The 16,268-nt window shown below is 44.7% G+C and overlaps 1 protein-coding gene across 1 annotated transcript in view; it reads right to left on the reverse strand.

The window, feature by feature from the left end:
* LOC129833672 (probable G-protein coupled receptor 139) overlaps positions 1-15,943 on the reverse strand; it is a 38,725-nt gene extending 22,782 nt beyond the window's left edge. Inside the window, exon 1 of the mRNA XM_055898410.1 lies at positions 15,118-15,943. Within this exon, the coding sequence (XP_055754385.1) occupies positions 15,118-15,772 (655 nt within the window). The 5' untranslated portion in view covers positions 15,773-15,943. The remainder of the gene's footprint in view (positions 1-15,117) is intronic.
* Positions 15,944-16,268: the final 325 nt, after the last annotated feature.

Below are 16,268 nucleotides of genomic sequence, written 5' to 3' on the forward strand. Positions count from 1 at the left end.
ATAAACACTTTTTGATTCCAGGTACAACCCTTTCTCAAAGAATATTCTTTGTACCATCTACAAGACAGATGTTGAGTTTATTTCTTTATCTCGTCTCCCGTGAACTAACACTGAACCATACACTGCTGTGTGCTTTCATAGATCAATACATTCCTAAAGAGAGATATGGAGGTGGAGAATATAAATATTTTAGAGTAGGAGAGAGAGGGTGAAGACAGAGATACTGAATGAAAAAGAGAGTGACAATAGAGGTAGAGATAGAGAGGGCAAACTAGAAAGAGAGAGAGAGGGCTAGGATAGTTAGAGAGAGCGAGAGAGGGAGAGAGAGGGGGCTAGGATAGTTAGAGAGAAAGAGAAAGAGAGAGAGAGAGAGATAGAGAGAAAGAAAGAGAGAGAGAGGGAGGGTGAGAATAGAGGCAGAGAGCGAGAAAAAAAGCTAAGAATAATTGTAGAGAGAGAAACAGAGAGAAAGCAAATAAGAGAGAAGAGGAGAGAGTAGACAGAGAAAGAGATGCTGGGCCAGGTTTGTATTGATGCCACTGCAGTGTTGTGCTACTGCCTGATGAGACCTTTAGATTCCTCAGAGCACAGTCTATTGAACCAAACCTTGTTGTTCAACTCCTGCTCTGCTCCCACTGTCTAGAGAAGCTCTATAGCAACCTGGAGATGAGGAGATGAGGAGATGAGGAGATGAGGAGATGAGAGAGAGAGAGAGAGAGAGAGAGAGAGAGAGAGAGAGAGAGAGAGAGAGAGAGAGAGAGAGAGAGAGAGAGAGAGAGAGAGAGAGAGAGAGAGAGAGAGACCAAGAAGATGGATAGGAGATGATAGAACCTGAGAGGGAGACAGAGTTTTGTAGGGGAGGATGAGGGAGAAACCAGGAAGTAAACAACAAGAAGAGGGGGGAGAGGGAGAATGTAAAGAGAGGATAATAAGGGGAGGAGTAGGATGAGAGGAGGGGTATGGCCGGCAGATTGGGAGATGAATGTCAGTTCCTGAGAGCTTTTCCACAACTACCTAATGATTAGTTCTAAGTCATAAACATTGACAAATGAGATCTAAGTCCTCCTTTATTAAACAGTGCTGTGCAGTATTGAACGAGCCTTAAGGATACTGTACACCTTCCTCAGTGTTTCTCACAGCTTAACACTGCCTAGTTGGTTTTTATGTGGGTAACGGATACACTTTCGACACCAGTCAGAACTGTCACTGTGTCAACAGCATTAAAAACACCTATCTTCCCACCTCTCTCTTCCCTCTCTCCCTCTCTCCCTCCTCCCCTGTCATCTCTGGCTCATCTCCTCCCTGACAGGCCGCTGCCTGGTGGATATAACACTGGTTATTTCCACCTCCTCTTCCTCCCTCCATCATTTCCCCAGACAACGCCTCACCTCTTTCCCTCCCTTCCTGAGAACGTCCCCAAAGCCACTGTCCCTTCCCTCTGTCAACTCCGGTCCTTACATCCTCCTTTCCTCCTCCTTCCCTCCATTCTCTTCATTTCAGCAGTACATAAGAGAGTCTTCTCCCTCCCGTCTGATATCCCTTCTGTCACTTTTCCTTCCCTTTGTTCTTCGTCCACTATGACCGTCGCTTCCCTCCATCCTATCCTCCTCTATTTCTAAATCCTATTCCTACTCTATCCCTCCATCCTATCATTCTCTCTCCCTCAATCATATCCTCCTCTCTCCCTGTCACACACGCAGTCATGCACACACAGACACACACATAAATACACAGGCACACACAAACAACGCACACCTACCCAGTGGGGCAAGCAGATCAATGACCCAAATATAAAATCTCTTTATTAGAGATACATACATTCACCACAATCCCTGGCTACATACAGTATACAGTACATACACCAAACTCCCTGACTACATACAGTATACATACACCAAACTCCCTGACTACATACATTATACAGTACACCAAACTCCCTGACTACATACAGTATACATACACCAAACTCCCTGACTACATACAGTATACATACACCAAACTCCCTGACTACATACATTATACAGTACACCAAACTCCCTGACTACATACAGTATACATACACCAAACTCCCTGACTACATACAGTATACATACACCAAACTCCCTGGCTACAAACAGTATACATACACCAAACTCCCTGGCTACATACAGTATACATACACCAAACTCCCTGACTATATACAGTATACATTCACCACAATCCCTGACTACATACAGTATACAGTACATACACCAAACTCCCTGGCTACATACAGTATACATACACCAAACTCCCTGGCTACATACAGTAGGCATACACCAAACTCCCTGACTACATACAGTATACATACACCAAACTCCCTGACTGCATACAGTATACATACACCAAACTCCCTCACTACATACAGTATACATACACCAAACTCCCTGACTACATACAGTATACAGTACATACACCAAACTCCCTGGCTACATACAGTATGCATACACCAAACTCCCTGACTACATACAGTATACAGTACATACACCAAACTCCCTGACTACATACAGTATACAGTACATACACCAAACTCCCTGGCTACATACAGTACACATACACCAAACTCCCTGGCTACATACAGTATGCATACACCAAACTCCCTGACTACATACAGTATACATACACCAAACTCCCTGGCTACATACAGTATACATACACCAAACTCCCTGGCTACAAACAGTATACATACACCAAACTCCCTAGCTACATACAGTATACATTCACCACAATCCCTGACTACATACAGTATACATACACCAAACTCCCTGACTACATACAGTATACATACACCAAACTCCCTGGCTACATACAGAATGCATACACCAAACTCCCTGGCTACATACAGTATACATTCACCACAATCCCTGACTACATACAGTATACATACACCAAACTCCCTGACCACATACAGTATACATACACCAAACTCCCTGACTACATACAGTATACATACACCAAACTCCCTGACTACATACAGTATACAGTACATACACCAAACTCCCTGGCTACATACAGTATACATACACCAAACTCCCTGGCTACATACAGTATACATACATCAAACTCCCTGGCTACATACAGTATACATACACCAAACTCCCTGACTACATACAGTATACATACATCAAACTCCCTGACTACATACAGTATACATACACCAAACTCCCTGACTACATACAGAATACATACACCAAACTCCCTGGCTACATACAGTATACATACACCAAACTCCCTGACCACATACAGTATACAGTACATACACCAAACTCCCTGACTACATACAGTATACATACACCAAACTCCCTCACTACATACAGTATACATACATCAAACTCCCTGACTACATACAGTATACATACATCAAACTCCCTGGCTACATACAGTATATAGTACATACACAAAACTCCCTGACTACATACAGTATACACACACCAAACTCCCTGACTACAAACAGTATACATACACCAAACTCCCTGACTACATACAGTAAAAATACACCAAACTCCCTGACTACATACAGTATACATACACCAAACTCCCTCACTACATACAGTAAAAATACACCAAACTCCCTGACTACATACAGTATACATACACCAAACTCCCTGACTACATACAGTATACATACACCAAACTCCCTGACTACATACAGTATACATACACCAAACTCCCTGACTACATACAGTATACATACATCAAACTCCCTGACTACAAACAGTATACATACACCAAACTCCCTCACTACAAACAGTATACATACACCAAACTCCCTGACTACATACAGTATACATTCACCAAACTCCCTGACTAAATACAGTATACAGTACATACACCAAACTCCCTGAGTACATACAGTATACATACACCAAACTCCCTGACTACATACAGTAAAAATACACCAAACTCCCTGACTACATACAGAATACATACACCAAACTCCCTGACTACATACAGTATACACGCACCAAACTCCCTGACTACATACAGTAAAAATACACCAAACTCCCTGACTAAATACAGTATACACGCACCAAACTCCCTGACTACATACAGTAAAAATACACCAAACTCCCTGACTACATACAGAATACATACACCAAACTCCCTCACTACAAACAGTATACATACACCAAACTCCCTGACCACATACAGTATACATACACCAAACTCCCTGACTACATACAGTATACAGTACATACACCAAACTCCCTGAGTACATACAGTATACAGTACATACACCAAACTCCCTGAGTACATACAGTATACATACACCAAACTCCCTGACTACATACAGTATACATACACCAAACTCCCTGACTACATACAGTATACAGTACATACACCAAACTCCCTGAGTACATACAGTATACAGTACATACACCAAACTCCCTGAGTACATACAGTATACATACACCAAACTCCCTGACTACATACAGTATACATACACCAAACTCCCTGACTACATACAGTATACATACATCAAACTCCCTGACTACAAACAGTATACATACACCAAACTCCCTCACTACAAACAGTATACATACACCAAACTCCCTGACTACATACAGTATACATTCACCAAACTCCCTGACTAAATACAGTATACAGTACATACACCAAACTCCCTGAGTACATACAGTATACATACACCAAACTCCCTGACTACATACAGTAAAAATACACCAAACTCCCTGAGTACATACAGTATACATACACCAAACTCCCTGACTACATACAGTATACATACACCAAACTCCCTGACTACATACAGTATACATACATCAAACTCCCTGACTACAAACAGTATACATACACCAAACTCCCTCACTACAAACAGTATACATACACCAAACTCCCTGACTACATACAGTATACATTCACCAAACTCCCTGACTAAATACAGTATACAGTACATACACCAAACTCCCTGAGTACATACAGTATACATACACCAAACTCCCTGACTACATACAGTAAAAATACACCAAACTCCCTGACTACATACAGAATACATACACCAAACTCCCTGACTACATACAGTATACACGCACCAAACTCCCTGACTACATACAGTAAAAATACACCAAACTCCCTGACTAAATACAGTATACACGCACCAAACTCCCTGACTACATACAGTAAAAATACACCAAACTCCCTGACTACATACAGAATACATACACCAAACTCCCTCACTACAAACAGTATACATACACCAAACTCCCTGACCACATACAGTATACATACACCAAACTCCCTGACTACATACAGTATACAGTACATACACCAAACTCCCTGAGTACATACAGTATACAGTACATACACCAAACTCCCTGAGTACATACAGTATACATACACCAAACTCCCTGACTACATACAGTATACATACACCAAACTCCCTGACTACATACAGTATACAGTACATACACCAAACTCCCTGAGTACATACAGTATACAGTACATACACCAAACTCCCTGAGTACATACAGTATACATACACCAAACTCCCTGACTACATACAGTATACATACACCAAACTCCCTGACTACATACAGTATACAGTACATACACCAAACTCCCTGACTACATGCAGTATACATACACCAAACTCCCTGACTACATACAGTATACAGTACATACACCAAACTCCCTGACTACATGCAGTATACATACACAAAACTCCCTGACTACATACAGTATACATACACCAAACTCCCTGACTACATACAGTATACATACACCAAACTCCCTGACTACATACAGTACATACACCAAACTCCCTGACTACATACAGTATACATACACCAAACTCCCTGACTACATACAGTACATACACCAAACTCCCTGACTACATACAGTATACATACACCAAACTCCCTGACTACATACAGTATACATACACCAAACTCCCTGACTAAATACAGTATACAGTACATACACCAAACTCCCTGACTACATACAGTATACATACACAAAACTCCCTGACTACATACAGTATACATACACCAAACTCCCTCACTACAAACAGTATACATACACAAAACTCCCTGACTACATACAGTATACATACACCAAACTCCCTCACTACAAACAGTATACATACACCAAACTCCCTCACTACATACAGTATACAGTACATACACCAAACTCCCTGACTAAATACATATACATACACCAAACTCCCTGACCACATACAGTATACATACAGTATACAAGACTCTAGGCAACCTAACTAGTGACTACACACATGCATCAGGACTCTGTTAACAGTAAGCACAGGAGCTGCTCCCTGGTGAGACGTTGGTCAAATGGTTGTGAATAAAGAGTTATTGGCATTGGAGAGCAACAGCAGTAGAACTGCTGCAATGGTGCATTCATAAACTCTTTCAAAAACCTTAAAGGGTTCTTCAGCTGTCCATATAGGATGACCCTTTGAAAATCCCTTTTAGAACCAAAAATGTTCTACCTGGATCCAAAAAGAGTTGTACCTGGAGGCCAAAATTGTTCTCCTATGGGGACAGCTGAAGAACCCTTTTGGAACCCTTTCTTCTACGAGTGTATAGCTGTAGGACCTAGTATAACACTGTTTCAGATATTCCCCATGGTATGACCTAGCCTGGCTACACCAGGACTGAACACTGTTTCAGATATTCCTCATGGTATGACCTAGCCTGGCTACACCAGGACTGAACACTGTTTCAGATATTCCTCATGGTATGACCTAGCCTGGCTACACCAGGACTGAACACTGTTTCAGATATTCCCCATGGTATGACCTAGCCTGGCTACACCAGGACTGAACACTGTTTCAGATATTCCTCATGGTATGACCTAGCCTGGCTACACCAGGACTGAACACTGTTTCAGATATTCCCCATGGTATGACCTAGCCTGGCTACACCAGGACTGAACACTGTTTCAGATATTCCTCATGGTATGACCTAGCCTGGCTACACCAGGACTGAACACTGTTTCAGATATTCCTCATGGTTTGACCTAGCCTGGCTACACCAGGACTGAACACTGTTTCAGATATTCCTCATGGTATGACCTAGCCTGGCTACACCAGGACTGAACACTGTTTCAGATATTCCTCATGGTATGACCTAGCCTGGCTACACCAGGACTGAACATTGTTTCAGATATTCCCCATGGTATGACCTAGCCTGGCTACACCAGGACTGAACACTGTTTGAGATATTCCTCATGGTATGACCTAGCCTGGCTACACCAGGACTGAACACTGTTTCAGATATTCCTCATGGTATGACCTAGCCTGGCTACACCAGGACTGAACACTGTTTCAGATATTCCCCATGGTATGACCTAGCCTGGCTACACCAGGACTGAACACTGTTTCAGATATTCCTCATGGTATGACCTAGCCTGGCTACACCAGGACTGAACACTGTTTCAGATATTCCTCATGGTATGACCTAGCCTGGCTACACCAGGACTGAACACTGTTTCAGATATTCCTCATGGTATGACCTAGCCTGGTTACACCAGGACTGAACACTGTTTCAGATATTCCTCATGGTATGACCTAGCCTGGCTACACCAGGACTGAACACTGTTTCAGATATTCCTCATGGTATGACCTAGCCTGGCTACACCAGGACTGAACACTGTTTCAGATATTCCTCATGGTATGACCTAGCCTGGCTACACCAGGACTGAACACTGTTTCAGATATTCCTCATGGTATGACCTAGCCTGGCTACACCAGGACTGAACACTGTTTCAGATATTCCTCATGGTATGACCTAGCCTGGTTACACCAGGACTGAACACTGTTTCAGATATTCCTCATGGTATGACCTAGCCTGGCTACACCAGGACTGAACACTGTTTCAGATATTCCCCATGGTATGACCTAGCCTGGCTACACCAGGACTGAACACTGTTTCAGATATTCCTCATGGTATGACCTAGCCTGGCTACACCAGGACTGAACACTGTTTCAGATATTCCTCATGGTATGACCTAGCCTGGCTACACCAGGACTGAACACTGTTTCAGATATTCCTCATGGTATGACCTAGCCTGGTTACACCAGGACTGAACACTGTTTCAGATATTCCTCATGGTATGACCTAGCCTGGCTACACCAGGACTGAACACTGTTTCAGATATTCCTCATGGTATGACCTAGCCTGGCTACACCAGGACTGAACACTGTTTCAGATATTCCTCATGGTATGACCTAGCCTGGCTACACCAGGACTGAACACTGTTTCAGATATTCCTCATGGTATGACCTAGCCTGGCTACACCAGGACTGAACACTGTTTCAGATATTCCTCATGGTATGACCTAGCCTGGTTACACCAGGACTGAACACTGTTTCAGATATTCCTCATGGTATGACCTAGCCTGGCTACACCAGGACAGAACACTGTTTCAGATATTCCTCATGGTATGACCTAGCCTGGTTACACCAGGACTGAACACTGTTTCAGATATTCCTCATGGTATGACCTAGCCTGGCTACACCAGGACTGAACATTGTGCTTTTGTGTGGTCTAGCCAGGCTAGGTAACACCAACCATAAACACGAATCCCCCCAAAATGATGTCCTCTCAATAACATGCAGTAGAGACGGTCAAACTATCTATGGTATAAGAAGACATGATTTCATTTCCACAACCACCACATAAAAGTCCTGAATCATTTTTATGACACCTAACTATGCTGTAACAATACCTAGACGTATGTGTGTGTTTCATTGCTTTGCCTAGGCTACAAACCATAACTTCACTACAACAACAGAAAAGTGTTATTCCTGTTAGTCACACAGAAGCATAGACACAGACTATAACACTTCCCCGGCCCAGTGTTGTGGTACTGTAGGGTACTGTGATGTTTGCTTCCTCGGCCCAGTGTTGTGGTACTGTAGGGTACTGTGATGTTTGCTTCCTCGGCCCAGTGTTGTGGTACTGTAGGGTACTGTGATGTTTGCTTCCCCGGCCCAGTGTTGTGGTACTGTAGGGTACTGTGATGTTTGCTTCCCCGGCCCAGTGTTGTGGTACTGTAGGGTACTGTGATGTTTGCTTCCTCGGCCCAGTGTTGTGGTACTGTAGGGTACTGTGATGTTTGCTTCCCCGGCCCAGTGTTGTGGTACTGTAGGGTACTGTGATGTTTGCTTCCCCGGCCCAGTGTTGTGGTACTGTAGGGTACTGTGATGTTTGCTTCCTCGGCCCAGTGTTGTGGTACTGTAGGGTACTGTGATGTTTGCTTCCCCGGCCCAGTGTTGTGGTACTGTAGGGTACTGTGATGTTTGCTTCCTCGGCCCAGTGTTGTGGTACTGTAGGGTACTGTGATGTTTGCTTCCTCGGCCCAGTGTTGTGGTACTGTAGGGTACTGTGATGTTTGCTTCCTCGGCCCAGTGTTGTGGTACTGTAGGGTACTGTGATGTTTGCTTCCTCGGCCCAGTGTTGTGGTACTGTAGGGTACTGTGATGTTTGCTTCCTCGGCCCAGTGTTGTGGTACTGTAGGGTACTGTGATGTTTGCTTCCTCGGCCCAGTGTTGTGGTACTGTAGGGTACTGTGATGTTTGCTTCCTCGGCCCAGTGTTGTGGTACTGTAGGGTACTGTGATGTTTGCTTCCTCGGCCCAGTGTTGTGGTACTGTAGGGTACTGTGATGTTTGCTTCCTCGGCCCAGTGTTGTGGTACTGTAGGGTACTGTGATGTTTGCTTCCTCGGCCCAGTGTTGTGGTACTGTAGGGTACTGTGATGTTTGCTTCCTCGGCCCAGTGTTGTGGTACTGTAGGGTACTGTGATGTTTGCTTCCTCGGCCCAGTGTTGTGGTACTGTAGGGTACTGTGATGTTTGCTTCCTCGGCCCAGTGTTGTGGTACTGTAGGGTACTGTGATGTTTGCTGCAGCCTGAACACGACAGCCCGAAGACGCTGCTTTTGTTCCCATAGAGCAGCAGCCTCGTGAGGCAGAGAGAGAGAGAGCGCCCGTTAAGAACGGGTGAGCGATTAATTAAATAGGTGGCAATTCGTCATAGCTTTGTCGCCTGGCTTCCTCACTCAGGTCTCAGGGTGCCACTTCACTGACTCCGCTGTTATTAATCTCTCTCCCTCTCTCTGTCGTTCTCTCTCTTCACTTCTCTCTTTCTCTTCTAATTTCTCTATCCATTTTTTTTTCACTTCTCTCTTTTTGCTCTCCATGTTCACCTCTCTCGCTCTGTCGTTCTCTCACTCCGTCGTTATATCGCTCTGTCGTTCTCTCACTACGTTGTTCTATAGCTCTGTCATTCTCCCTCTCCCTCTTCACCCCTTTCTCTCTCTTTCCCTCCAACTTCACCTCTCTCTCTTTCATCTCTCTCTTTCTCTTTCTCTCACTCTCCTTCTCTGGCTCTTCACCTCTCTCTCCTGATCTACCTCTCTCTCCCTTCTCACATCTTTTTCTCTCCTGATCTTCCTCTCTCTTTAAACTTCTTCCTCGTTATCTCTCTCATTCTCGGTTTCACGTTTCACCCTCAAGTCACTTGCACATCTTTTCCTCAACACTTCTTCTCTTTGTCCTAGAAATAACATTCTCTTTCTCACATTGTCTCATCATGCACTCTCTCTACCTCCATCTCCAAATCTATCCATCCCTCTCTCTTTATGTCTTTCTACATCGAGGTCACTGTCACCTGAGTGACCTGAGGTCACCTGAAGACCAGATGATTTACATACGTACCCAAAGCCCACAGCAGTGTCAGAACAGACTAATGGCACAGTGTGTTCATTACATCCCACTGGGAAAACACTGGTTGAATCAATATTGTTTCCATGTCATTTCAACAAAATTACGTTGAACCAACGTGGAATAGACGTTCAATTCACATCTGTGTTCAGTGGGAGTGTGACTAACCCCAAGCTACAACACAGACAAATAGGTATCTAGGCAGCAATACTATTACTCCTAGTGAACATCACAGTCAAGCATCAGTCCAGGTCAGGTGGAATGATATGTCAGCAAAACTACTGTAGTAGAACAAGTACAAATCAACCATTTAAAAATCAGAATATTCCAACTCATTCCATCTTCCAAGGATTCAGCATGCAGGGCTGCAAACATAATTGATTGTGGTCAGCTACTATAGTAAAGATTTACCTTCCAACAGAAAAATGGAGCCTGAGAAGGTAAAGGGGGCTTTCTTTCTTCAAGACAGCAGGAGACGTGCAGGAACCATTGTTATGATAGTTTTGCATACAAAGCACTTGTATCACTTTGCATTGCAGATTCCCTTATTGAGAACAGAGTGTACATCTTGAAATCTCTTACTCCTGATCCATTGTAATAGAAAGTAGGACATCCCTTATGAAAGTCTTATCAAACACAGATCACAGTATTTCTGCTCAGAATAAGGGCCAGTCAATTCACTCCACACTCTACTTAAAACTAGCACTGAGTGTAATAACCTCTTTTAGTGAACGCATTTAAAACATGCAATGTTGAAAATAAAACTGCAATATAATACATTAAAGAACGTAGGGTAATAGCTTTAGAATTGAGGGTTACAATCTTTTTTCCCTGTTGAAACAAATTGAGGTGAAGTTCTGGTCTGCAGCTGAAGCAGAGTGAATATATCTGCTATAGCCTCAAGGGCAGAACATAGACTTTAATCATAGATTGGACATCAGCATTTGTCCTGACCCCTAGCCTCTCTCTCCCTCTCGCTCTGTAGCCGCCACAACACATAGAACCAGACCAGAGGTAATATGTGACATATACAGTGCATTCGGAAAGTATTCAGACCCCTTGACTTTTTCCACATTTTGTTACGTTACGGCCTTATTCTCACATTTTTTCCCTCATCGATCTACACACAATACCCCATAATGATGAAGCGAAAACAGGTTTTTATAAATTGTTGCAAATGTATTAAAAATACATAAGTATTCAGACCCTTTGCTATGAGACTCAAAATTGAGCTCAGGTGCATCCTGTTTCCATTGATCATTATTGAGATGTTTCTACAACTTGATGGTAGTCCACCTGTAGTAAATTAAATTCATTGGACATGATTTGGAAAGGCACAAACCTGTCTATATAAGGTCCCACAGTTGTCATAGCAAAAACCAAGCCATTAGGTCGAAGGAACTGTCTGTAGCGCGCCGAGACAGAATTGTGTCCAGACACAGACCTGGGGAAGGGTACCAAAAATGTCTGCAGCATTGAAGGTCCCCAAGAACACAGTGGCCTCGATCATTCTTAAACGGAAGAAGTTTGGAACCACCAAGAATCTTCCTAGAGCTGGCCACCCAGCCAAACTGAGCAATCGGGGGAGAAGGGCCTTGGTCAGGGAGGTGACCAAGAACCCGATGGTCACTCTGATCGAGCTCCACAGTTCCTCTGTGGAGATGGCAGAACCTTCCAGATGGACAACCATCTCTGCAGCACTCCACCAATCAGGCCTTTATGGTAGAGTGGCCAGACCGAAGCCACTCCTCAGTAAAAGTCACATGACAGCCCACTTGATGATTTCCAAAGGGCACCTAAAGGACTCTCAGACCATGAGAAACAAGATTCTCTGGTCTGATGAAACCAAGATTGAACTCTTTAGCATGAATGTCAAGCGTCACGTCTGGAGGAAACCTGGCACCATCCCTACGGTGAAGCATGGTGGTGGCAGCATCATGCTGTGGGGATGTTTTTTTCAGCGTAGCAAAGTACAGAGATATCCTTGATGAAAACCTGCTCCAGAGCTCTCAAGACCTCAGACTGGGGCGAAGGTTCACATTCCAACAGGACAACAACCCTAAGCACACAGCCAAGACAACGCAGGAGTGGCTTTGGAACAAGTCTCTGAATGTTCTTGAGTGACCCAGCCAGAGCCCGGACTTGAACCGGATCGAACATCTTTGGAGAGACCTGAAAATAGCTGTGCAGCGACGTTCCCCATCAAACCCGACAGAGCTTGAGAGGATCTGCAGAGAAGAATGGGAAAAACTCTCCAAATACAGGTGTGCCAAGCTTGTAGCTTCATACCCAAGAAGATATGAGGCTGTAATCGCTGCCAAAGGTGCTTTCACAAAGTACTGAGTAAAGGGTCTGAATACTTTTATTAATACATTTACAACAATTTCTTAAAACATGTTTTTGCTTTGTCATTATGGGGTATTGTGAGTAGATTGATGAGGATTTAAAAAAAATACATTTTAAAATAAGGCTGTAACATAACAAAATGTGGAAAAAGTCAAGGGGTCTGAATACTTTCCGAATGCACTGTAATTACAGTGGTTACATGTCACTATTTTGACACATTCTAATGAGACCCTGTTGCCCAGACTGGTTAAGTGTCCATCCATAGACCACACAGCAGGGAAGCAGACATATAAAATCTGTCTTGTGAATGAACTCACCATTAAGTCTTTACAGAAACGATGAAGTACTGTAAGTAACCCAACAACACGATGGCTCGTAGGTTATGCACCTGAAAGCCACGGCAGTCTCAGTCTAGACTAATGGTACAGTGTGTTCATTTAAGTGTGTCTACCCGCAGCTATAACACAGACAAGTAGTTCTCCAGGCACAATGTGTTTTACTCTAAACACATATTACAGTCAAGCTATCTGCCCAGGTCTGAACTGCCACATACGTCTTTGGATCAGACATGACTGGGATGCATCAATACCTTTCAGAGGTCAGAGAGCCAGTTAACACACAGTATGTCCCAGAGGTCAGAGAGCCGGTTAACACACAGTATGTCCCAGAGGTCAGAGAGCCAGTTAACACACAGTATGTCCTAGAGGCCAGAGAGCCGGTTAACACACAGTATGTCCTAGAGGCCAGAGAGCCGGTTAACACACAGTATGTCCTAGAGGCCAGAGAGCCGGTTAACACACAGTATGTCCTAGAGGCCAGAGAGCTGGTTAACACACAGTATGTCCTAGAGGTCAGAGAGCCGGTTAACACACAGTATGTCCTAGAGGCCAGAGAGCCGGTTAACACACAGTATGTCCTAGAGGCCAGAGAGCCGGTTAACACACAGTATGTCCTAGAGGTCAGAGAGCCGGTTAACACACAGTATGTCCCAGAGGTCAGAGAGCCGGTTAACACACAGTATGTCCTAGAGGCCAGAGAGCCGGTTAACACACAGTATGTCCTAGAGGACAGAGAGCCGGTTAACACACAGTATGTCCTAGAGGCCAGAGAGACGGTTAACACACAGTATGTCCTAGAGGTCAGAGAGCCGGTTAACACACAGTATGTCCTAGAGGCCAGAGAGCCGGTTAACACACAGTATGTCCTAGAGGCCAGAGAGCCGTGTCTGCGTACGAAAGACAGTCCTACATTATGTCCTAGAGTTGGCATCTGCGTACGAAAGACAGTCCTACATTATGTCCTAGAGTTGGCATCTGCGTACGAAAGACAGTCCTACATTATGTCCTAGAGGTCACGTCTACGTAGGAAATAGTCACATTTAAGGACCAGTCATCACCTGGATAAATCCTTCACATCATTGTAATTCACTGGGTGAATAGAAGCCGGATGATTTAAAAGGTGAAATTTGAGCTGAGTAACAGAAAATAACATTTCATCCCTGTTTTTCATTTGTCTGGCTTTTTATCTCTGTTGATCCAACAGACCGACGTGCAGGCACACACACACACACACACACACGCACACGCACACGCACACGTGCACGCACACGCACACGCACACGCACACGCACACACACACACACGACACACACACACACACACACACACACACACACACACACACACACACACACACACACACACACACACACACACACACGTAGTTCTGTGTTTGTGTGTGCGGCATGGTCACACACACACACTGGCACAGACACATGCACACACACTCGAGCACACAGATAAGACAAGGTCAATGTGAGATATAAATTAATGACTAGAGCAGCTGAGCACAAAACACAGACTTTCAACACAAACACACATTCACTTAGAGTTCGGCAAACACACACACACACTGTCATACAAACACAAACAAATACATATTCACAAAAAATACATATACGTAGTAAGACAGGAACAACACACACACAAACAATGCACACACAGTCACACACACACTCTCTCTAATCCATCCTCTCCCCCCTGTCCCTCTTACCTGGCAGGCCGAGGCAGAGCAGGGCGCTGTAGTAGATGACGGGCAGTGGTCCAAGGGGGCAACCCTGGGGAGTGTCGGCCGGCTGCTGCCCCGTGCTCCAGGCACTGCTGTTGGGGGGGGAAAGGAGGGTGAAGATGTGGCTGTGCTCCATGGCCCTCCTCTTCCTCCTGGTCCTCGTCCTCAAATGCTCAGGAGTGTGTGAGCTCGGCTCGGAGTCGGGGAAGCCCAGAAACACACACACTCTCACAGACCCAGACAGCAGGACTGAGACAGAGAAAGGGAGAGAGAGAGAGAGAGAGAGAGATAGAGTGGGAGGGAGGGAGGGAGGGAGGGAGGGAGAGAGGGAGAGGGAGAGAGAGAGAGGGTGCTCTGTCCTTGGGTGCCAGTCGGCATGAGTGTGTGGTATGTGTTGAAGCTGGGGTTGCGCGAGCGTTTGTGCGTGTCTGAGTGAGAGAGAGAAGAAGAGAGAGGGAGACAGAGAGGGGAGAAGAGGCTGTAAGTGTCTGTGTGAGAGAGACAGATGTTGAGACACAGACGACACAGACGGGAAGATAAGAGGTGATATGTGTGTGTAACAGAGGGAGAGAGGAGGAGGGAGAGAGGAGGAGGAGAGTTGAGAGAGAAAGTATGTGGGGAGGGAAGATAATGCATGCATGTGTGATTGAGAGAGAATCGGAATGAACCGAGAGAAAGACAGAGACAGAGAGGATGGAGAGAGAGAAAAAGAGAGATTTAGAGAGGGAGGGGGTTAAGACAGAGAGAGAGGGAGAGAGAGAGTAATTGAAAGAGAGATGGTGTGAGTGAGACAGGAGGGAGGGGGTAGAGAGAGAGCCAGGGCACACTAGAGGAGTGAGAGGAGAAGTGAGGGAGAAAAAGAGGGAAAAGCAGACGGGAAGGAGAGGAGAGAGGAGAGAGGGATAAAGATTATTTGGATATGTGTGAGTGAGGAGAAGACAGGAAGGCAGTGAGAGTGAGGGAGCAGAGGAAGGAGGAAGGAGGAGGAGTGGTTATGTTTTAGTATAGTCTACACAAAGAACATATCAAATTGGGGGGAAGACGAGATGACAGATGGGAGTAATGTGTGTGTGTGTGTGTGTGTGTGTGTGTGCGTGTGATTGTGTGCGATTGCTTGTGTGCCAACAAGTTCAACA

Source organism: Salvelinus fontinalis, chromosome 34 (assembly GCF_029448725.1).
Source record: "Salvelinus fontinalis isolate EN_2023a chromosome 34, ASM2944872v1, whole genome shotgun sequence".
NCBI classification, from domain to species: domain Eukaryota; kingdom Metazoa; phylum Chordata; class Actinopteri; order Salmoniformes; family Salmonidae; genus Salvelinus; species Salvelinus fontinalis.